General features: G+C 39.5%; 2 protein-coding genes and 1 long non-coding RNA gene across 4 annotated transcripts in view; 1 reads left to right on the top strand and 2 right to left on the bottom strand.

The window, feature by feature from the left end:
* Nucleotides 1–1,342, bottom strand: part of LOC122330703 — a 1,935-nt gene extending 593 nt beyond the window's left edge. Inside the window, exons 1-2 of one of the 2 annotated variants that reach the window (XR_006248067.1) lie at nucleotides 1,324–1,342; nucleotides 594–719 (exon numbers count right to left, since the gene is read on the bottom strand). This is a non-coding gene — a long non-coding RNA (uncharacterized LOC122330703). The other variant, XR_006248066.1, reaches the window with a different exon arrangement.
* A 919-nt stretch (nucleotides 1,343–2,261) lies between these two features.
* On the bottom strand, nucleotides 2,262–4,104 carry LOC122330100. The gene is made up of 2 exons (XM_043226920.1): nucleotides 4,051–4,104; nucleotides 2,262–3,623 (listed from the first exon to the last, which is right to left on the bottom strand). The coding sequence occupies exon 2, from the start codon at nucleotides 3,616–3,618 to the stop codon at nucleotides 2,311–2,313; it is 1,308 nt and encodes a 435-aa protein (XP_043082855.1). The 5' UTR covers nucleotides 3,619–3,623; nucleotides 4,051–4,104; the 3' UTR covers nucleotides 2,262–2,310.
* Nucleotides 4,105–10,730: 6,626 nt separating this feature from the next.
* LOC122332321 (GTPase IMAP family member 4-like) lies at nucleotides 10,731–14,117 on the top strand. The gene is made up of 6 exons (XM_043229650.1): nucleotides 10,731–10,840; nucleotides 10,982–11,029; nucleotides 11,378–11,882; nucleotides 11,919–11,944; nucleotides 12,353–12,400; nucleotides 13,093–14,117. The coding sequence occupies exons 1-6, from the start codon at nucleotides 10,807–10,809 to the stop codon at nucleotides 14,115–14,117; spliced, it is 1,686 nt and encodes a 561-aa protein (XP_043085585.1). The 5' UTR covers nucleotides 10,731–10,806.
* The last annotated feature ends 8,383 nt before the right edge of the window (nucleotides 14,118–22,500 follow it).

Raw genomic sequence — 22,500 nt, 5'->3', positions numbered from 1 at the left:
TAGTTCACTTTATTATAGGATTCACGTCTAAGTGTTTAAAACGCAGCATCCAGGCTCCTGACAGGAAGTCTGAAATTTCGTCTCATTTCTAAAATCTTGACTTCATGGCAGCGGTTTGCCTTGAGCCGAATTAAAAATATGAATTGTGTTTTCTTAATCGCTTGGTAATCTTTATCTGACAGAGTTTGTCAAAAAGTGAGAAGCCCTGGGTCAGAAAAACGTAAAAATACCTACAATAATAATAATAATAATAATAATAATAATAATAATAATAATAATAATAATAATAATAATAATAATAATAATAATAATGTTGTTTTTATGATTGTGATTAATATTATTAATATAATAAAATAATAACAATATTATTATTATAACAATAATAGTGTTGTTATTATATTACGATTAATAATAATAATAATAATAATAATAATAGTTATTATTATTATTAGTAGTAGTAGTAGTAGTAGTATTATAAAGAACATCCAGCCACTTGTTACGGTAAAATAAACCCAAATGCAGGTATCTTCAGTTATTCTTAATCATTACAAATATCAGTGTTTTTTTTTTTTTTTTTAAACAAAACAACTTACAGTTGACAACATTGTCTTTGCTGTCACTTCTTGTCATTTTTGACGCAGCGCTTTTCCTGTCCTTCTTTCCTAAACTGCTCTCGGACATCTCTGAAGACGAGACACATCAAATATATCACGAAAAACCTGTGTGGGAGTGCAAAGCAGCAGAGTTCTACAATATTCATCAGTTCGAATGATTCTCGTGTTTATCAGTAGATTTCAGCCAGAATTCCCAACAACCTCAGTGTATTTTCCAGTGAGTCAGCATATTTATATAGGGTACAGCTCTAATATACAGTATCATAACATGTTTTGTGTTGCGTTTGCAATCTTCGTATATTAAACCACGTTAACGGTTTCATCATTTTTATTTATTCAATTTTTGACGAGTTTAGGGGATAATATGCACTCAAAAATGCACTTTGTTTTAAATCAAAAAAGCCTGATACTTTCACTTTTACTTTTACATTAGATGACTGTAGAACTACTCTCACACACACACTCGTTAATAGGATTAGACTTTTATAATATAAACTTTTTATAATATAATATTATAATATTTCAGACTTCTCAGTCTGAAAACGAAACAGGGTTGAGTCAGAGGACGAGTGACGCCTCTCTCTCTTTTGATGACGTTTGTTCTAGTCGCTTTTTACCAGTCAAAAGATACACAACTCTGAAAGGTCATAAGCCTAAAATACCCAAAACTAAAAGTATAAGTGAAATAATAAACAATCACATATCATACCTTATACCCCACATGAGTGAAAAAAGGTCCTTCCGCTGAGGAGGAAGAGCTTAGGGAAAGTCCCTTCGCTTCTGTTGCAGCTTTATATGAAAGCACTGGAAAAGTGGGCGGGGCTCGTATAAAGACCAGGACAAGCCCGAGGGGGCGGAGCCAATGAGCTGGAGCCAGTATTACTTTCAAAATACAAGCAACTCTCACTGCATGTAGCATTTTATATGGCAATTCAGCAAAGAAAGAACCCTGAAAACAGTGATGCACATATAAAATCAGAAAGAAAAACCTCAAATCATGTACACGTCGAGCGCACAAAAGAAAACACCCAGTACTAGTGATGTGTGCCTCATAAACACAGAGAAACGTGTGGAAAACACGGGAAAGGAGGCGTCCTGAGGTTACTAACGGGGTTTGATGGACATCTAACCTAAACTCAACTAGCAGTCTTAGTGTAAAATGGGTTTTGTAAAATATTTGTTGTAATACATTATAAATATATTATAAATATGCTGTGTGCATCCATAAAGTCTAAATACATTTGAAAGATAATAGTGCGAATATAGTATAAAACACAACAGCTTTTCTTGTTTTCTAATTGTTGCTTAATGCCAACGAATATATATATTTAAATGCAATTCATGCAATTGCATTTCTATAGGCTGCATAGGGTATAATTTCTTTAAACAGTGACATCTCCGTCAGCTGGTCCTAACATGTATCACACAGCATGCATTGGTGCAGATCTGGACTATGTTCCTGGAAAGCATCATGAGTCTAAACCGATCGTAGCGGTTTTACAATCAGCTTTCGGGGAAACCCTGATTGTTTTGACAACGCTGTCATCTGCACAGTACTTCAAGAACATGTTTTCTTTAATTCAACACTGCGCATCCTGATGGGGAATGTGAAATGTTCAAAAAAAGCACATTTTTCATGATGAAATGAGTTGTTTATTCTGCGCCGTTACAGCTTGGTCTACAATACTCTGCACATTTAAGAGCTATGGCTTCCACACTGACGTTGCTCCACATGGTTTACATCAATGGCGATCCGGGCCCGGCGGTTCAGGCTCTCCAGGAGGCCTCTGCGGATGTAGCGCGCCGGAACTCCGTCGGGCACGAGGACCTGAGAGATGCTGGTGCTGCGGCTGTTTCGGCCCTGGTTCAGCTGGACTTGAATGTTGTAGTACGGCTGGTTGTTGCGGATTTCCATGCCCTGCATATCAATACGGACGTTACCTTCTGTGATCAGTTCTGACGTAGCCTGGGTCCTCAGGTGCCAGTTCTGCCACTGACCGATTATATTGCTCGCCTGAGCTCTTAGCGCATTATTAGTTTCAGCAAAACCGCTAGCGTGTGTGTTATCAACAGGAACTTCAGAAAACGTGGTCACTCTCTTGTTATGCTTGTCGTCCCTCGTGCATATCAGTATTTCTTTTTCTTGTTTCTTGTTTTTGGGAGGAGCTCTCCGGCTGCGATGTGGAGGATGGACGTAAGCGCACTCTTCGGATTCAATGGGCCCGCAGTAATCATACTGTGACCCTGAGGTCCAGCACCAGTTGTAACTATAACCGTGTGAGCCACAGGAGTGGTCTGCGCGACAGGGCTTGCCTTTATACGTTACACCCACCTCTGGAGAGCAGTTGTCCCAGCCGTTGGCAGTGTGGCACCAATAGTAATCATAATATTCAGAATACTGGCATTCGTCGATGCAAACGTGATCGTATAAAGTCCAGTAGACCAACAGCTTTGGCTCCACAAGCCCACAGTAACCCCAGTCTCCCTCCTGGAGCCAGCACCAGTTGTAGTTTTTACCCTGTTTCTCACACGGACTGTCTTCTTTACACTGCTTGTTCCTGTAATCTGTGTTTTCAGAGGGAGAGCAGTAATCCCATCCCTTCGCAGTGTGGCACCAATAGTAGTCTTCATGTCTTTTTTCACAGTAGTCGTAGCATGGCACTCCGTAGTAAGATCCATAGTGGTTCTTGAGGTCCATCACATGCCCACAGTATCCCCAATGGATTAAATCAATTTGGCACCAGTAGTAGTCCTGTCCATGTTTCTGACAGGCGCTGTCGGCGCTGCACTGCCGTCCCTGGTAATCCATGTTTTCTTGAGGTGAACAGTACATCGTATTGCATTTTCCATCTGTGTCAATAGTCTTGCACTTGTGCTCGCCACCGTGGGACTCGCAGGCTTCGATGCATAGTGTTCCCAGATGAGTGGAGAAGATTTTCCCGGCGCTTGGCCAAGGCAAACAGAAGACAAGGAGCAAAACAAGAGAGGTGCGTAGAAGCTCCATCCTTTCTGTGCGGAGGAGAATGAAGCCAATCAGAATAGACTCGCGAAATAAAGCAGAGCAAATACAGTGTAATGATTACCAAAAAAATAAATAAATCAAGCAAAACGGTATTCTTCTGCCAAATAAGAGATTTGTCAGAAATGGCTGTGGTGGGAACGCAGCGGTTGCCGAGCAACACACAAATGTAAACAACAGGTGTATGTTTGTAGAGTATTTTACAATGGCTTTGACTGCAGTTCAGCCAATCAGAATCAAGGACCGCAACTATCAGTTTTGTAAAAAATAATATAAATTATTACGCTCACAATTTAAAACAGGGTTCAGTTCTAAGTACTGACTATTAACTGTGACTTTTGCCTCAGTATACTCAATATACAAATTAAACTATCTTCCCAAGTCTATTCAAAAGAGTGTGATTCAAATGATACTCACCATCAAATGTTTGGTCTTTGACTCTTTTCCGGATGCGCTGTGCTTTTTATGCTGTGTTTGTCTCTCTTAAAGGACTTTGACTGCAAACATTAAATCGTGAGGACAGCAAAACCCCCAGAGACAAACCAACACTGTTTTGAGTTTATATGAGAGCCACCAACAGTAGTAACGTGTTAAAAACACTAAAGAGGTGTTAGACACCTGCTGATAACAAACCACACTCTTCAGATCTCAGGAGAAGATGAATGAACTACTCTACAAACTTTACCGACGTCACTCGTTAACGGTAAAGATTTCAGCAGCATCACACTTTTGAGTTCAAACTATCTGTAGAAGTGCATGTGATAAATGAACATCAGTCCCTGTATCATTTTTCACAAGAGAATGGGAATACAGAATGGGGATTTTATTTCAAAAAAATATTTAGTTAAAGCCCCAAGTGTTACAGTAACTTAAATACAGTACCCAGCCCACACAAATCAAGTGTGAAGTAGATGCTTCTGGTTAACTGAAACTGAAAGTAAGTGAAAGTAATCTAATCAACGCAATTCAGAAGTAGTTACTTTTTGAAACATAAAAAAATGGTAGATCATTGCCTTGAAAAAGCTTAAACTAAGATGTTATGCAAATCTTGTATTTTTGTATTATTTATTGATTTGCATTTTCTTTTTAAATCCACCCTTCTGCTTGGATCAATATAATCCTGATTTTTATGTATGTATTCATTTTTTCAGTTAAAAGTTTTAAACAACACAAACACAAAACCTGGCAGAATGGAAACACATTACAAATGAGTCAAGCTTATTTCTATAGTGTTTTATACACTACTAACTGAACTGGAAATTAAGAGCTGCTTTCCTCAGGTCAGAGAGGGACTGTCCTCAACTGAGTCTGCTTTCTCCCAAGGTTTTTTTTTTTCAGTTCTATCACGGATGGGGTTTTGGTTCCTTGCCGGTCTCCTTTGGCCTGCTTAGTCGTGGACACTTAAGTTCAAGTGAGACAAAGACCTCTCTGAACTCAATGCCTTTAGCTGAAAATGAAGTGTTTGATCTTGCCATTATACCTCACTATGACTCTATTCTCCCATTTGATGCTGTTCGGTGCTTTAGCACAGTCTGTATTGTTAAAAGCGCTATAAACCGTAAATAAAGACTGTGTCTGGATCCGGCTCGTTTCAGCACAGATTAATGCTGTAGAAGACAAACCTCTGGGACTGAGCCGTTATAGCTGTGTGGACTGTGAAGCTAAACTGATCCTTAACCACAAGTGTTACGATCTTTAAAAGGGTCTAGAGGTGAGGACGCAACATTTAAAATGAATGCTGGGGCGGAGTTGTAAAAATGACCAGGCACAACGACAGAGTCCGTTTTAGCGGTTTATTATACGACACTGATAAAGAGTGTGAAATATTTACAAAGTGTGTGAAAGGGAAAAAAAGAACTAAGAGAGGCGCCAAAGTAAAGAAATAAATATAACAAAACCCCAAACTAAGTAGCCCAATATCCCAGTAAACTAACCAAAGAAAAATGTGAAAAACAAACTGAAATCTTCAGCGCGTGCGGCGCCGTAAATAACCTACTCTCACTAGGACGAAAAACAAAAGTACAAAAGGGCGCTCACTCCTTACCTGGTGTGTCTAACATGAAATAGCTACGTGCAAAATGTGTGTCGTACGACCTAACCCTGTTCTCTTTTCCCCAAGAGAAAGGACAGTTAATTCTAGGCAACAATGTCAACCAAGATGTTGGATCTAAATGAGTTAGACACATTAACTCACACCGGAAAACTGAAACAAATCAACTATGTCACGAAACACCTGCATACACACTCAACAATGAGCTCTGAGCTACCGAACGTAACAAGCGGCGCGCTTTTTAAACTGCCGGAAGACGTCGGGTTGGCTGCACCGGCGACTCCGGGACGATGATGGACAGCCGCATCCTCCAATCAGCAAGCGCGTACCTGAGAGAACGAAAGATAGGGAGCGGAAGAGAGACAGCTCTCGGGGAAAGACAAACAAAAAGACCACACAAACAACCAGAACACACACGGCACGTAACAACAAGGTTCATGTCTGTCCTGGAATGATATATGATCGACGAACCCGGCTGTAGAGAAGTTGTACAGTAAAGTGCTTGGTTTCGTCTCTTTTTTGAAGATTGTACCCATTACATTGCTCCGGTGTGCCTTTTCTCCATTTGGCCCCTGGTCCCCTCAAATATTTGAGAACGCTTTTTGTTTGCCTGGCAAACATGTTTATAACATTTACCCGAAAACGAGATTTCTTTAAACAACTCGTGCAAATAAGAAATGGTCCGCAGCAGCGACTGTGAGAGAATAGTGTTATACTGAGTGTGTGTTTGAGTCCATTTGTGTGAGAGCTGCTACTATCAACTCAAAAGAGTTGATACTCAAAGTCTGAGATCTGTGAGGAGAAATAGAACGAGATCTTAAGGGATTGTATTTTTTACTCTCGTTTGCATGAATGCACTGTACCAGATCCCGCTTAATATTTCCCTGTGATGGAATGTAGTTTGAGGCTGGAAATAGTATATAATTCTTTGGTGTTTTTTTGTTTTGTTTTTTGCAGGTTTTATGATTGTTGCCAGTTTCTGTACATTTAATGTAAAGATTCTAATTAAGGTGTTTTATTACAACGAATGCACTTACTAGAAAATAACACTTTGTTTAAGTTCATATGGACATATACTGTGCTGCTGTACATTTATATGGACATATTGGTTAAACCCCAAAGCTGTCTTAACTTAAAAATTATTTGAAAGCCAACAAAAATCGCTTACGACCGCGCTATCCAAAATTATGTTTTGTCTTTTGTCTTTTTAAATCTCGAATGTTTAATGAGAGACTCTTGGAAGACCCTGAAGATCTATTACATTTTGATTAAAAAAGATTAATTAGTAGTTAGAGACTGCCAGCACTGTCACAGAGCATTTCCGGTTCTACTACAAGTGATCAATGCCTTCATTTTTTATTTATTTTATTTTTTTCAACCTCTTAGGTTGCTCTTGGTGGAAGTGTTAGTTGGTTTTTGTCACATTTTTTCCTTGACACAGCGGAAGAGGTTTCTTTCTTCTCTCTGTTTAACCTTCTCTGGAAGAGTCACTTGGCCCAGATTGCTTGATCCACCTTTCCATGAGCCTCCTGTCAACATGGGATGATTGTCATGAAACTCCTCCCAAGTTTTCAAGTGCTGCATCAGGAGGATGTTGTGAACAAACATGGCAGGATACCTGATCACTTCGGAGAACAAAACTGCACATAGTGCAATGGCGTCTTGAGGAGTCTGTATATAACGATCGACTTTGTCCCGGTTCCCGTTCACGTAGAACCAAAGTGTCTCCGAATATTTCTTATTGAAACATCTCGATGTCTTCAGTGTTGCGTAAGAAAGTCTTTTGTCTGGAAGCTTTATGTGTCGTCCATCTTTTTTGATCGGAAAGCAGTACAGATCGTTTGCTCGCATCTGTATCGTGAATTGACCAACTAAAAGCTCAGTGGCCTGCATGTCCTTTTCAGGCCAAGATTGGATGAGAAAACATATTACTGCAGCATAATGAGGGAAGCTTGCTATTCTGATCGGTGCTCGCCATATGTTGTCGGTGACTGAGATTTGGGTAAAGCCTTGAATTGTTGTAGCAGAACACTTTTCCCAGGAAGTGCGCACTTTAAACGCTCCATCAAGCATGTTTGCCGTGGGATTTCCAAGATTTGTCCTTAGATGAAATACGTCAACGGGGTCACTCAGAAAGTTCTTCTCTTTCATGTTTTCTGGATCGAAGGAGAGAAGGACTTCTGGCTTGCTGTCTCGCCCCTCGAACTTGGATTGCATGAATGCCAAGACCAGAGGCGTGCGTAGATACTTCACAAGCAGAATTCGAAATTTAGTCCAAGTGTTCTTCAGCGACGATCACTAAGCCCAAATATTGTTTGGTGGTTATCATTAGTAGTCCGTTTGTAGGACTTGTAGTCGAAATCTTGAGTCAGTGAGACGGATCTGATGTAGTCTGGATGTTGTTCAGGGATTCTCATTAGTATCCACAATATTCTTCAGTTTGTATTGCTTATAGCTGGAAATTTGTTTAGTCGATGGGACAATTCTTATTTTGTCCAGATATTTTTCAGCGGGTATCATTAGTAGTCAAACTATTTTTCACTTGGTGTCACTTATAGTGGACTTGTCACATAGTCGAGGTATTATTCGGTGGTGTTCATTAGCAGTTGAAGTATTCTTTAGTTTGTGTCACTTATAGCTGACATCTTGTTCACTCATTTTGTCGGGGCTGTTGTACAGCGGTTCTAAAGAACAGTGAAAATCGTCTTGCTTTTCAACGGCATACAGTCTTGTTCTGTCGACAGTCATGTTCAGGTGCGGACGGCAATGTACTTTATTTTTGGCGAATGGAGACTGAAAGAAAAGTGGAAGGCGAACCATGTGTCGCGGCGGGATTCGACACATAGCAGCCAGAGTTGCTCCTGCACCAGAGACCAGAGCGCTGCCCGCTAGACCATCAGCGGCAACTACAACCGGAAGTGTTGTGTAGTAGTTATCATTGATAGTTCCCGGGCAATCGTCAATTTGCTTCGATACGTCTACAACCTTTTTTTTTTTTTTTTTTTTTTTAGGACGTTTAGGACATTTTATTGCTGGTAATATGTGATTTGTGCCATCCTCCTCCTCCTCCTCATTATTATTATTATTCATTTCTGCAGTCGTTTATTCCCCCATCCATCCAGCCATGTTTATCCTTGTTCACAACTTCATGTTTTCTTTTTCACATTTCAGAGAACCCAAAACAAAAGAGGCAGCAGTCTGATGAGGGTCAGCTTTTTAAGACTTAAACCACTGGGCCGCTTGCTGTCCCAATTTTTTTTTTCTCTAAAGACCGATCTTTTTCTCATTGACTGTTAAGCTTCTGTCCAATCTCCACCTTGTTTCAGCATTGAACCGGCCTGACTTTGTCACGTTATTCAAAGCAGTTAGTGTTGATTTAACAGCTCGGTGGTTGCTTGCTTCCTGGGATCTTTATCTCGACGGCTTTTCGGTGTCACTGCGAACCCAAAGTAGACGTTATCACTCGACCCGCTGAGGAAAGTCATCACGGCAGCTCTTCGTTTGAGCTCAAGTGGATCAAAAAGTGTCGAAGCAAGTAGAGTTTCAGGTAACAGTCTTCTTATTTTCGTGGTGTGGTGGATGAGTGGCGAGCCGAATCTGAAGAAAGCAGCTCTTCTCCCCGTTTTCCTTTGGAGAAACTCCTGGACATTTTTCATTTGCGGGGAAAAGGTAATGGTTCGTCCTGCTTGGACGTGTTCAGGAGAGTTTTGAGATTTTGTTCGTGCTCGTGGCTTTTGACATCTTATTCGTTTTCGTGACTTTTTGACATTTTATTTTCGTCACTTTTATAGATATTGCCCATGTCCGTTACTTTTTAAAATTCGGTTCATTTTCAGGACTTTCTCTGTTTTCATTCGAGTTTTTTTTTCTTAATCTGTTAATGTTCTTTTCTTTTGAGATTTTGTCCATGCTCGTTGATTTTTGAGATTTTATTCATTCTCATAACTTGTCCTGTTGCTATTTATTTTCGTGACTTTTGAAATTGTTTTCATTTTGACGTTTTTATAGGCGTTTTTAACAGAACAGTATAAAAAGAGTGGAGCGTGGGAAAAGCTGTAAGCAGAATCGGACAATCACTTGAAGTCTCTCTGTCAGATGTTGTTATTGTAAATCCCTAAATCGACCGCTGAGCTATATAGCCCTGCTTTTAGGAGCTGAAATCATGCTTGGTGATTTTCACTTACTGCCAAAATCTTGTTACAAAAGTCTTTTCTTTTTTTCTCCCTAAAGGGCTTTTCCCAAACCTTGAAAATGGTGACGAGTCTGTTGAATCTCAATCCTGACTTTATCACATCATTCAATGCAGTTGTGGTAAAAAAAACAAAAAAACAGAAGGTTAAAGGAGGCGGTAAAGCATATATAATTATATATAACAGCATGTTACTAAAGCAATTCATTCATCTATACTCAAGATTTATTTCAGATATTTACTCAGTTTATTGGCCTTATAAAATGTGTGTATATATTTATAAAGACCTGGATGAGCGGAGGTTCTTATTTTAACTAAAGAATCATTTGTACTATTTCACATCAATCATAAATTTTGGAAGTATATAATGATATTTTGGCCATATTTTTGTAAATGTGTTGAATTACTTTTTCTTACGCTACTTAAACTAAAGTACTTCTGTTTGAAGCTGTTACACAATCAGTTTTTTTATAAGCACTGTTTGACTGAAGATGATCTGACCTGATGACATCTAAAGCTCTTGATCATATAGTGGAAGACACGCATTTTATTTCTCGTACTCGCGTCTTTTATTGAACAGCTCCTCTTGACTTTAAAGTGCAGGTCAGCCTGTATCCCATCTGTCATCAGCAGCTACCGAACGTTTTAAACCTCTCTTCTAAATGATCCTTTTAATGTTAATGGCATATCCCTACCACTCTATACTCTACATTTTAATTGACCTTTAATTGAGACAAAGCCAGAGCTGTGAAACATCTAGCTCTGTAGCGTCACGCTGCAGGAGTTGCTTGGAATGTAATATCAAGTCCAACCGGTTTTGCTGAGTTATTAATACACAACATTATAGATAGAGCACACATTTTATCAGCTGCAACACATTTAGTTTCTTGCCTTCTGAAGTGGTTCTGTCTACAGCATTTACGTTTGTGTGAGAATGGCTGATTGGAGTGGATCATCCAGAGAACCAGGTCAGATTCTTGTAAATGAATTTCAATTAAGGCACTGGATTCAAAATAATACTGCATTCAGAGATTGAATAACTTTCACGTTACAGTAGGACATTTAAGCAACATTTATTTTTTATGATTTAAGTTGAATGTGTCTAACAGGGGGACATCAGTTAAGAAGAAGAGGAAGTATGACTGAACCTCCAAGCAGTGAGTTTTACATTTAAAATAAATCATAGATGCTACAAACATGGCATATTAAATGAGCAGATCTTTCTCATGGTAAAAACGTTGATAATAATGTTTTCCTCTTGAATAAAAACAGCTATAATTACATTATTTTCTTATCGTTCTTGGATTATGTGGATTCTTGTTTTACTTTCATGATTGAGATCAAGAATCTTTGCAGAAGGCATACTTAGTTTCTCTGTCTCTTGAGATTAGGCTAATACTGTATTCAAAGCTTCAGCATTGTTATTTTACATCACTTTAAGTCAAAATACATCCACATCTCCTCCTGGCTTTTATCGCTGGTTTACAAAAACACTTTAATTTCAGTGTTTGGGATTAAAAACGACCTGAGAGTAGTGCTCCTGGGGTCACACGCAGATGTTAAAGCCTCCTGTGGAAACACAATCCTGGGACGAAAGGCCTTTATGAAGTCCTCCCTGAACCTGCTTGAGAGGCATGATGGGATTGTTTTGAAGAGACGTGTGGTGGTCATCAACACCCCCGATCTGCTCAACCTCGTTCTCTCTCCTGAAGAACAAGATGTGAAGAAATTGTTCAATCTGTCCGGTCCTGGTCCTCATGCTCTTCTTCTGGTCCTGAAGCCTCAGTCATTTACAGATCTAGAAAAAGAAGCCCTCAAGCACATTAACATCATTTTTGGTGCAGGCGCATCAGAGTACGTGATCGTCGTCTTCATGCACGAGAAGTACATCAGCGTCAGAGACTCTGAGTCTCTCCTGCAGACCTGCAGACGACCACACTGTCATCTACAGAAGAATGGAGACCAGTCACAGGTGCAGAATCTTCTGGAGAACATCGAGAAAATAGTGGAGCAAAAACGGTGGCCATCACTTGAAGATTTCTAAAGACCCGGGACAAACAAAGCACCTCTAGGTAAATCTTTGCCTATAGTTTACATGAAATATGTTACAATGCCATACAAATCACTTTTATGATCTGTAGACAAAACTCCATGCCAACTCTTTTTATACATTTAAAATGTTTTCAGAGAAGCAAATATCATTATTCAGTCAGAATGTAAGTGTTTAGTGAATATTAACGTCAGAATAGAAAAACCTGACTTGTTTGAGTTTAGTCTGTTGTCCTTTGATGACTTCGGGGATGTTCAAAATGAAGACATCAAGATCATTTATTAATATTATTAATAATGTTATACTACTGGATTTTGGCAATGATGCCAGGAAAAGGGGGATTAGATGCATTTTGAAAAGAAAATTAAATTTTCACGTTTTACGTTTTTAAACTTTTCCATTATCGTTGATTGCTAATTTTCTTCTTCAGAGCCCTTACAGAGGCCAGAAATACATGGAAATTTGAAGAGAGCAAAATGTGAGTAATGATCAAAAATATGTGATTATTTATTTATATATATATATATATATATATATATATATATATATATATATATATATATTATGACTATTTTATTTCTGTTTTCTATTTATTGTCTGTTCTTTGCGGGCTGCTTTTGTCACAGTATATGCATATTTATGAAAATATATTTGTGGCTGTCTGACAGTTTTATGACCAATTTGTATATATTTTACGAGATGGCAAATTTGTGGCTAATTCGTACAAATTAGTTTGACCTCACTCGTGCGATTTGTCTACAGACCCATTGAGGTTAGGGGCAGGGTTAGGTGTAGGCCATTTGTGCAAATTCATGCCAACCGGCATCTCGTGAAATACCATACATAGCAGAACTTTTATGAATTTGAATGAGTGAGGTCATACGAATTAAAACACCTCGTCAAAATATGCAAACAGCAGGGAGAAGGTATACCAGTATATTACATCCATCGCTTCTATGCATTTGGTTTTAAAGGAATTGCACTAAAACCATTATATTTTAGCTGACTAAATTCACTGTAGATTCATTCAACTGAAACCTCAAGATAAGCAGCCGACTAAAAGTAAAAACAATTCAGATGACTAAAATCTGGAAAAATGAAAATAACACTGCTTTGATGTAATATTGTAATCTGTACAACACTGAGCATATTCTTTCTTATAATTCACAGCCACTCGTGCGAAAAAGAACTTGGAGTGTGTGAGGATCGTTCTGATTGGAAAAACCGGAGCTGGAAAAAGTGCTTCAGGCAACACCATCCTGGGAAGCAAGGTGTTCGAATCAAGGGCCGCGATGAGATCTGTGACCAAGACCTGCCATCGAGAGAGAGGGACGGTCTGCGGTCGGCCCGTGACTGTGGTGGACACACCGGGACTCTTCGACAAAAGCCTCAGTAATGAAGAGATCCAGCAGGAGATCATGAGATGCATTGATCTGTCGGCTCCTGGACCTCATGTGTTTCTGCTGGTCATCGCTGTCGGCCCGATCACACGAGAAGAGAGAGAAACCGTTCAGCTCATCAAGACGGCCTTCGGACAGAAAGCAGAGGCCTACACTATGGTGCTCTTCACACGAGGAGACAGTCTCAAAGATCAGAGCATTGAAGACTGCATTAAAGAAGATCAAGAAATCCAACAACTGATCCGTGCCTGTGGAGGAAGATTTCACGTTCTCAGCAACGAACAGAAAGACCCCGCTCAGGTGGTGAGTCTGTTAAACAAGATCAATAAGATGATGTGGAGTAATAAACCCAGTTTCTACACTGACAAAATGATTCAGGAGCTGCTTCTGGAAAGAGAGGAGGAGGCCAAACGGGAGATAGAGGCTATTAAAGTCAAATATGAGATTGAACTCAAAGATATTCAAAACCAATTAGAGGAGGAAAAAGCTAAACTGAAGGTAAGCGATCTTCTGTTTAATGAAAATTTGCAGAGCAAAATGTTGAGAAAGTATGAGGCGGGAACAACGAAAGACAGCGGAGTGACAACAGATACAGAACAAACGCAGGAGAAAACTAAAAAACACTCTGAGAAGGAGAAGAGCGATTACGAGAAAGAGCCAATGAATAAGCAGAAAAATCAGCTTTTGGGAACAACAGGCGTTGACAGACAAAGAACAGAAACCGAAGAAGAAGCAAGAGAAAGAGAATCCGACCAAGAGAAAAAGCAACACCATCAAACATTTCTACGCTTTTGAGAACTGAGGAAAAGTGCAAAAAAAAGGGGGCAAAAAAGTGAAACGAGGATGAAAGGATATGAAGCAGAATGTGAGAAGGAGAAAAAAGAAAACCCGACATATAGCGTATATACAGATCAACAAGATACTTGTATGAACCCAGGAGACCAGACTGACTCGATGAAAAAGACAGAAAACATGGACTTGCCTCAAAAGAATGAAGGCCAGACAGACACGGACAAAGAGAAACTCCTGCTTCAGAACATCGAGGAACTAAATCACAAGATGGAGGTGCTCTCGTTGCAGTACAGAACATTTACAGAAAGACATTACGAAGAACTTAAGAAAAATGAAAAAGTTGGCACCAAGAAAAGGAAAAAAAATCCTTGTGCGGTTCACTAACAGACGCCTGCATGATATATGTATTAATAACTACATTTACTGCATCCGCTGTGGCCTTTTCCAGATCTATATGTAAGGGAAGGGCTGATGTTTAAGATTGAAGGGCGCAAAAGTAAACAATTATACATAAAACTTTGATCTGAGTTGAAATATTTGAATAAATCGAATATTTAAATAAAGCTTCGGCGGAGAAGCCGTTGCTAGGAAACGGTAAATTCAAACTAGACAGACATTTAAAGGGGACGTGGCGATGAAAGATATTAAGTTAAGAAAATTAATTTTAAATCATACCGGTTAGTTAGTTATCATATAATCCCTTACAGTCTACAAAACAGCATTTGTTTGAACCGAGAGGGAGATAATGAATTAAATGATTGTACTCCTAATACTGGATTGAGTTTAATATTTTATTAGCAAACGCAGTTTCCAAGAGAACAATGTTCTTAGAGAGTGAACAGCGCCGACTGCAGGCGGTTCTGGAACGTGGCGACTGACCAATCAGAATCGAGTATTCCTAAGGGTGTAATAAGCATGTAAATCACACCATTTAGACTCACTGATTAATCACTTTTTGGACAATTACAAGTCGAATCTGCTGAGGTTTTGATACAATGCTCAAAATGCTTGTTTCTGGCTCAAAAGGATCCTCTTGAGGAGCTCCAGGATGGATAGTCTTGATCTCTAAGGGGAAAAACAAAAAAGGTATTTCTCAGCCTGGTTCCTAATTCGAAATTGGGGAATTGCTATATTGGGGAAGAATAATTCTTTTCTGGACACGAAACAAAAGAAAGCAGAACCCAACAATCAGTCATGTCTCATTTAAGCAGACGCTTTCATCCAAAGTAAACCAGTCAAAAGGGTCGAGTAAGCTTTATATATCATACCAAGCTTTCCATTGATGTATGGTTTGTTGGGACAGGAGGATTATCTAAAAATCTGGAACCTGAGGGTGAAAATGACAACCTATATTTACAGCAGTACATTTATGAAATATCTTCATGAAACATCTTCTATATTTAAAGAGATAGTTCACCCTAAAATGAAAATTAGCTGTTAATTTACTCACCTTCAGGTCATCTAAATGCGTGCAGGGTGGTTTCTGCAGGGCTGATATATCTACTCATACTATATCAGTTAATAATATATAAAAATACATTTGTTTGGAAACATACTTTTACATATTTAATCCTGCATTTTACTACATATAACATACTATGAAGCATGTTCTTGAGCAGTCTTCACAATAGCGTGTTGTGCTCCAGTCGCTCCCAGAAACGAGTGTATGAGAAAAACTACAGCTTTGTTCAATTCACATTCATTTCTTTTTGTTGTGCTGATTGAAAGACTCTTCACATCCTGAAAGCAATCACTAAGTTAAGCGCTCTAAAGAAAAAGCTCTAGTATTCAGGCGTAGGAGCATAAGAGCGGTGCAATGTTGTAATATTCACATCAAAGAGCTTTATATCATTATCGACACGTGCATTGCTAGATGAGTCTGATTTCTCATTCAGACGTTGAAGCATTGTTTCTATCACTGGCAGCTACGATAGTTTCTCGTGTAGAGTCACGCAGAGGAATGAGGATTTCCCAGAAACACACGCTTTCTGCTCTTCAGGATCACCCTTCATGAATCACAGCACACGAATGCCCTTTACTACAGCAAGAGCAAGTCCTGCTTCTAAAGTAGACGTGCAGTGAACAGGATTGATGAGGAAACAAATCACAGCACGCTTTTTAGTGTCGTCACATGCAAACTATAATCTTGTCAACAAAGAGCCATCAGTAATCTGAGCTGTAATCAGTGTCGGGTAGATCACTTACAAACTGTAGCTAGTCATTGATTCCCAATTACAGTAACGTTGAACACCATTGGCAGCTTAGTTTTTAATCCTCCGCTGTTGCATTTCATCACGTCAGGATCTGCCTCGAACAATGCTGAGGGAAAGTGTTTTCCAGTGGATGTTTTCAAGAAAAAATTGAGACACACTCTAAAAAAACAAAAGTCTTCAAGATGTCGTCATTGATGGAGTTGCTTGGTTCTTAGCCAATCATCTGCCTGCGCGGTGAAACACTGGTGAGCCTGAGCATTCATAACAGACAGAGGAACACTGGAGTTTTACTGAAACATGTCTGAAATTACGTTTCTGAGACTGTTTGAAGGACGTGTCCAGAAGGGGCGCCGGGTCTCCATCATTACAGGTTTCTCATTAGTGACAGTTTATTGAGCAAAAGTGAGCTGTGGCTGTAAACTCAGTATATATCAATATATTCTTTCATTCGTTCAGTTCAGGTGTTTCTCAGACTGTGGGGTTATTTCAAGAACTGCTGCACAGACCTGCTCTCGGCTGTAACGCGATGTCACGTGATGATGACGTGCGGCAAAAGCGGGAGGAGCTCGAAACCGCAAGTGAAAGTAAATCTGAACAGCAGCTCGGCGCCTCACTTACCCCCAGCTCATCTGGGCTATACACGCTGCTGTTTCTTTTTAGATATCATATACCTTTATAAATATTGAAAGTACGGTTTGCATGCATTTTATTTTTTTCAAGGGCTTCTAGTAATGATCCTTTCAGTAAAAGAGGTGACAAGAGCTGAAACACTTCCTGGTAAGAAGAGACTGATTATTACAAGGTGTATGCGATAAGAAACAGTTTAGTTAGTTTGGCTTGACTTGGTGTCCATCTGAATATTATTATAGGCCTAAATAACTCAACCCTGTTACAAATATGGCCTATTTCTTTTTAAAGACTAAAAATGACTTGCAACATATTTTGATGTAACAAGACATTTTTTAGTCTTTTAAAAGTAGATGAATGTTTTGTTTTGTTTATTTAGCCATTGGTGTGTTTGATATTAATCCTCCATATTTCCTCATACTTTCAGAGATGTCGGCCACCAGCTGCAGTCCAGATGATCCAGAGTTTCGGATTCTCCTGATGGACAGAGACGCTTGTGGAAAAACCTCATTAGGAATAAGCTCACTGGGAGAAAATTGATTTATGATCAATCTGAAGTCTGTGGAGAGAACACGGGTGCATTATGTACTCGTCTCCGGGACAGAGGAAAAGGAAGAAACACGGAAGCGTAGGAACATAGTAGAGCAACGAGTGAAAGCGCATGCGCGTTAAACAAAGTTAAGATTTTTCAGTTTTCAGTATCTGTTCACGTAATGTTCATCACGTCACGTCACTGCACGGTGCAATATAAACGCTCGTTCAGGACTCAAACAGTCACATCAACCAGAGGACGACGACAATTGAGGTATGGAGTAGGCTAGGTTTAATAAATAAGTTTGATTATAATTATAGTCGCTGTGCTTTTTAAGTATTCTGTAGAGGATAGAACAGTGACAGAATGAGGTGTGTGAATTTTCCGAGAGGACAAAATAACAGAAATACAAGTTGTCCTTTTAACGCAATAAACGCTTAGAAGTGCTAAAGGCGTGTTTGTATGTTCTCGTCGCGGATTTAAAGACGCCTCTTAACTTCACGCGTGATCGTAAAACTAAACTTTTACCTCACGATTTCAAAACTTCTTGAATGAATGTCGATGTAATTAAATATAACAATGACCATTTAAAAAAGAAGTATACTACGTTTACTTTATTATAAGAAAAATGTGTCACGCTTTGTCGTCATTTACGCGAAAGGCGTTATGTGCTTATTTTTACGTAAAAACCCAGTTGATTTGCGCAGCGCTGTCAGACATCTACAGGATGCAAAATTAATAAATATATAAAAATGCAACAATGCTATTTTTCAACATCAATACAAGCATAAAGGTGTTAGAATTAAAGTCCCGTTTCTGTTCAGTACTGCGCATGCGCGCCAGTCTCTGGGACGTATAGAAGAACAGCGTCAGTAATTGTCTAACTTAGTTATAACTTAGTTATAGTTTTTATATCATTAGGTATAGCCTATTACTCCTATTTATTTAGGCTATATTGGTCATTAAACTCAAATGTATAATAAAAAGAAATTAGCTTTGACAAATTATATATAAATAGTCTGCAGTTGCTATTGTTTACTACACATTCAGTGAACTTCATGTTCATTCAGTCTGTGATGAAAGGTTCAAGACACAGAGCTGTAAACACAATAAACTGAATATATTAAAACATACAAACACATGAAGCATCTGGAAATTAGATGAGATTGTTTTCCTTTTTTTTAATTAGTGTATATTTAGTTTTACCAATTGATATAAAATCTAGATCGAGCAAATTTGACACATTTCTACACAAGAATGCTCCCATACTTCCATATATACCCTTTTACAGTTTTTATTTGCATGCATGGTAAAGTATTTGACCGTTAAACGATATTTTCCATAAATGTGTAACATTTATCCCAAGAAATCACAATTTGTTCTGTGATTAAAACAGGTAAGAGGAGCAAACATGCAGAATGTAACAGAGTGGTGTGAAGAGATTAATACCCCGGCGGGGTTCGTGTATAAGATTCTTCCTGTTTTATTGAATTACGTCAACAATCCTGACTGTGATCAGAGCTGGTATTCACAGGTCAGTGTGTTTGTGTCCTCAAGCTACACCGTCTCACACACACACACACACACACACACACACACACACACACACACACACACACACACACACACACACACACACACACACACACACACACACACACACACACACACACACACACACACACACACACACACACACTCACACACACACACACACACACACACACACACACACACACACACACACTCACACACACTCACACTCACACTCACACACACTCACACACACACACACACTCACACTCACACACACACACACACACACACACACACACACACACACACACTCATGATCTGATGGTGTTTGATTTGATCAGGACGGCCGTCTGGTAGCAGATCCATCAGATCCCCAGAAACTGATCTCTCCTGTTATTTCCGTCTCGTCTGATCGTCTCGTCTCTTCTCTCTGTGTGAATGAACTTCGTCACGAGATCATCTGTCATTCTGATGGAGTAAATCTACTACATTTATCAGTTTTCATATTAAAACAGAAATTACGATGACTGTGTTCGTCAGGATATTAAGCATGAAAACAATAAACTGCTTTTTTCCTTCGTTTCAGTTAAAACAAGAGACTATGTTCAGAGGTGAGAGAAGACGCCGTCCCGAATATGACTTTCTTTACTCTGTCCTGATTCTTCTGAAATGTGTTTCTGACTGAAGTGAATCCTGATGATCGTGAATGTGTTTTTCAGCGTTTAATGTCTCCGACAGCACATCGACTCGATCTCCAGAATCAGGTGAGTTCAGGTGATGATTGACAGCGCAATGAAGTTCATTGATTCGTTCCAGCAGATGACTTTATTGTGCTGCTGCTCGTGTAGATCAGCTCTGGTGGATCTCTGTCCTGGTCGTCATTCTTCTTCTGGTTCTGATCGGTTTCTTGCTGCGGAAAAAGGTCCTCAGGTGAGTCAGTGGTCTTTTAGTTGTGTCAGAGAGACCTTAAAATAGTCACATCTCTGAATGAACACTTCTATTAGTGTAATAATATTTCATAATCTGTTTTAATCTGTCGTCAGATGTCTTGGGGCATCGGTCAGCGTGATGCTTCAGAAAACAGGTGAGTGAATCAAAGCTGGAGAAAGAAAGATTTGAACTGTGTTTTACTGAATCACTTGAGTTCATCTGAGACTCTCAATGTGTTTCTCTCAGGGATCCTGAATCTGGGGTCCAGATGAAGCTCAGATCTGATCAATCTGATTCGCCGAATCACTCTGAATCTGAACAGATCAACGGTTCTATGTCCAGAGGATGATCTTCATCATCAGCCTCATCTTCATTGTGACCGACTTACTCAGATTCAGACTCTTTTTCCTCATCCTGAGCCTCTTAACTCTTCCATTATCTGCTCCTGCATATTAATATTTTATTTATTTTTTGCCCTGTCTGTAATTCATCCCTGGCAATCCTGTTATTTATCTTGTAGCTTGAACCATTGTTTTGTACTTGGATTATGATATAAAGCACAGGAATATGCATATATGATGTGCAAGTAATAAAACTGTATATGCTATCCTTTAAATAGCCTTTATGATTGAATTTTGTTTGAATCTCAATTCAGAGCTGCAAAATGTTTTCTTCATGGAAGCTTTCATTTAATGAGCATTTATTTAAAGCATTTAAAGCCGCATCTAATAATTGAATAATGAAACAAGTGGTGGTGGGAAGCGTTTTAAAGTTTTTTTTAATTAAACTAATCTGATTTACACGCTCCATTATGGACTTAGATGTTAGAAACAAATCCATAACGAAGCCCAGGAAATATTTGAGGAACGTTGTATAATTCAGTTCGAGCTTCTTCCCCGAACCTTGACTAACAACGCTGTATACCAGGTTACCCGAAAGTCAGCATCTCCCTTATAGCCCACGCCGCTACAGAGACAGAAATAGCAGGTTTTGCAAAAAAAGAAGAAGTCAAATGCGTGGTATTTTTCACAATCAGAAGAGCACAGTTCTGCTGACCTCTACAGAAGATCAAGAGCAGACCTGAAAACCTCGACAGGAGTGTTTTAGAGGAGAGAGCTGAGAAAGCTAACGTTTGACAGGTCCTGTAATGCATTCCAGGTATACTTTCTGTTTGTTTAGGTGGTTGTTCATGCAGTTCTTTGAAATTATGGCGACTTGAAAGTGAAAGTGTGTTATTTATCATGTTATGGGGAAGAAATATCCGTTCAAACTTAGTAATGGAAGGAAATAGAAATAACAATAAATTTTAGGTGTAGAGACAGTAGAAAACCGTTACAGAATGCCCATGGTGTGTGTGTGTGTGTGTGTGTGTGTGTGTGTGTGTGTGTGTGTGTGTGTGTGTGTGTGTGTGTGTGTGTGTGTGTGTGTGTGTGTGTGTCTGTGTGTGTGTGTGTGTGTGTCTGTGTGTGTGTGTCTGTGTGTGTGTGTCTGTGTGTGTGTGTGTCTGTGTCTGTGTGTGTGTGTGTGTGTGTGTGTGTGTGTGTGTGTGTGTGTGTGAGTGTGTGTTCACATTAAAGTCATAAAGAGTGATGATTCGTTCACTTGCAGCAGCTCCTGTTGTCATGACACAGAGCAAAAGATTTGGTCATGTTTTTTTTTCTAATAAGAGGTGAATCCCAGTCGTACTAACAGTCAGACTCGTCCCTTTTTTTATTTAAATGCTGCCTTTTGATGTCTGGGGCATTATGTCAAGTTCCTTTTTGTCAATCTTTTTTTAGAAAAATGCTGGTCATCTGTCCACAGCAGGTACAAAAAAGTGAAAGTGCACCAGGAACGTAAAGCAAAAGAGCAAAGTGGAATGTATTTTGCAAAACATCATCTTCTTATCATCATCTTATTTGTTCTTGGTAAACCGTGCAATGAGTTTAGCTCCAACACCAACCAAACACACCTGAAGCAGCTAATCAAGCTCTCAGCTACTCTGGACACTTCTAGTCAGGTGAGTCGAGGCAAGATGGAGCTAAACTCTGCTGAACTCTTCAGGACCGGCTTTAGATGCTTCTTGTTTAAATTCCTTGTTAAACATGACCTCATCTTCCGTGGTCAGTCGGTCTCGGGCTGCAGGGTGATACTCTGTTCCACAGTGCTCCTGAAAACGACGAAGCACATGATTGGCGTTACCTGTGTTTTATACGTCTGTCTGCAAATCGCTGCGTCATTTTCGTGAACCCAAAGCTCCTGTCATCAAGACAAATGTACAATGTTTAATAAACATGTCTTACTGACTTTGTACCATTGTCTACCCTGTTTACTATGTGAAGATCCTCTTTTTTCACGTTAATCATCATTTAAACCAGTGGTTCCCAACCGGTGTGCCGCGGCACTAAGGGGTGCCGTGAGATCTTTTGAGGGTGCCGCCAAAATTTCGTGGAAAAAATTGCACTAAAGTCATTCTCTCTTGGCGGGAGAGGGGGAGGGGACTACCGAGATAGCGGAGAGTAGAGACCTGCAATCTCGCGGGACCCGACGCAAGCCAGTGCGGTGCGGG

This window comes from Puntigrus tetrazona, chromosome 3 (genome assembly GCF_018831695.1).
Source record: "Puntigrus tetrazona isolate hp1 chromosome 3, ASM1883169v1, whole genome shotgun sequence".
NCBI lineage: Eukaryota > Metazoa > Chordata > Actinopteri > Cypriniformes > Cyprinidae > Puntigrus > Puntigrus tetrazona.
Note: the sequence above shows the minus strand (reverse complement) of the source record. Positions and strands in the feature narration are given on the sequence as shown.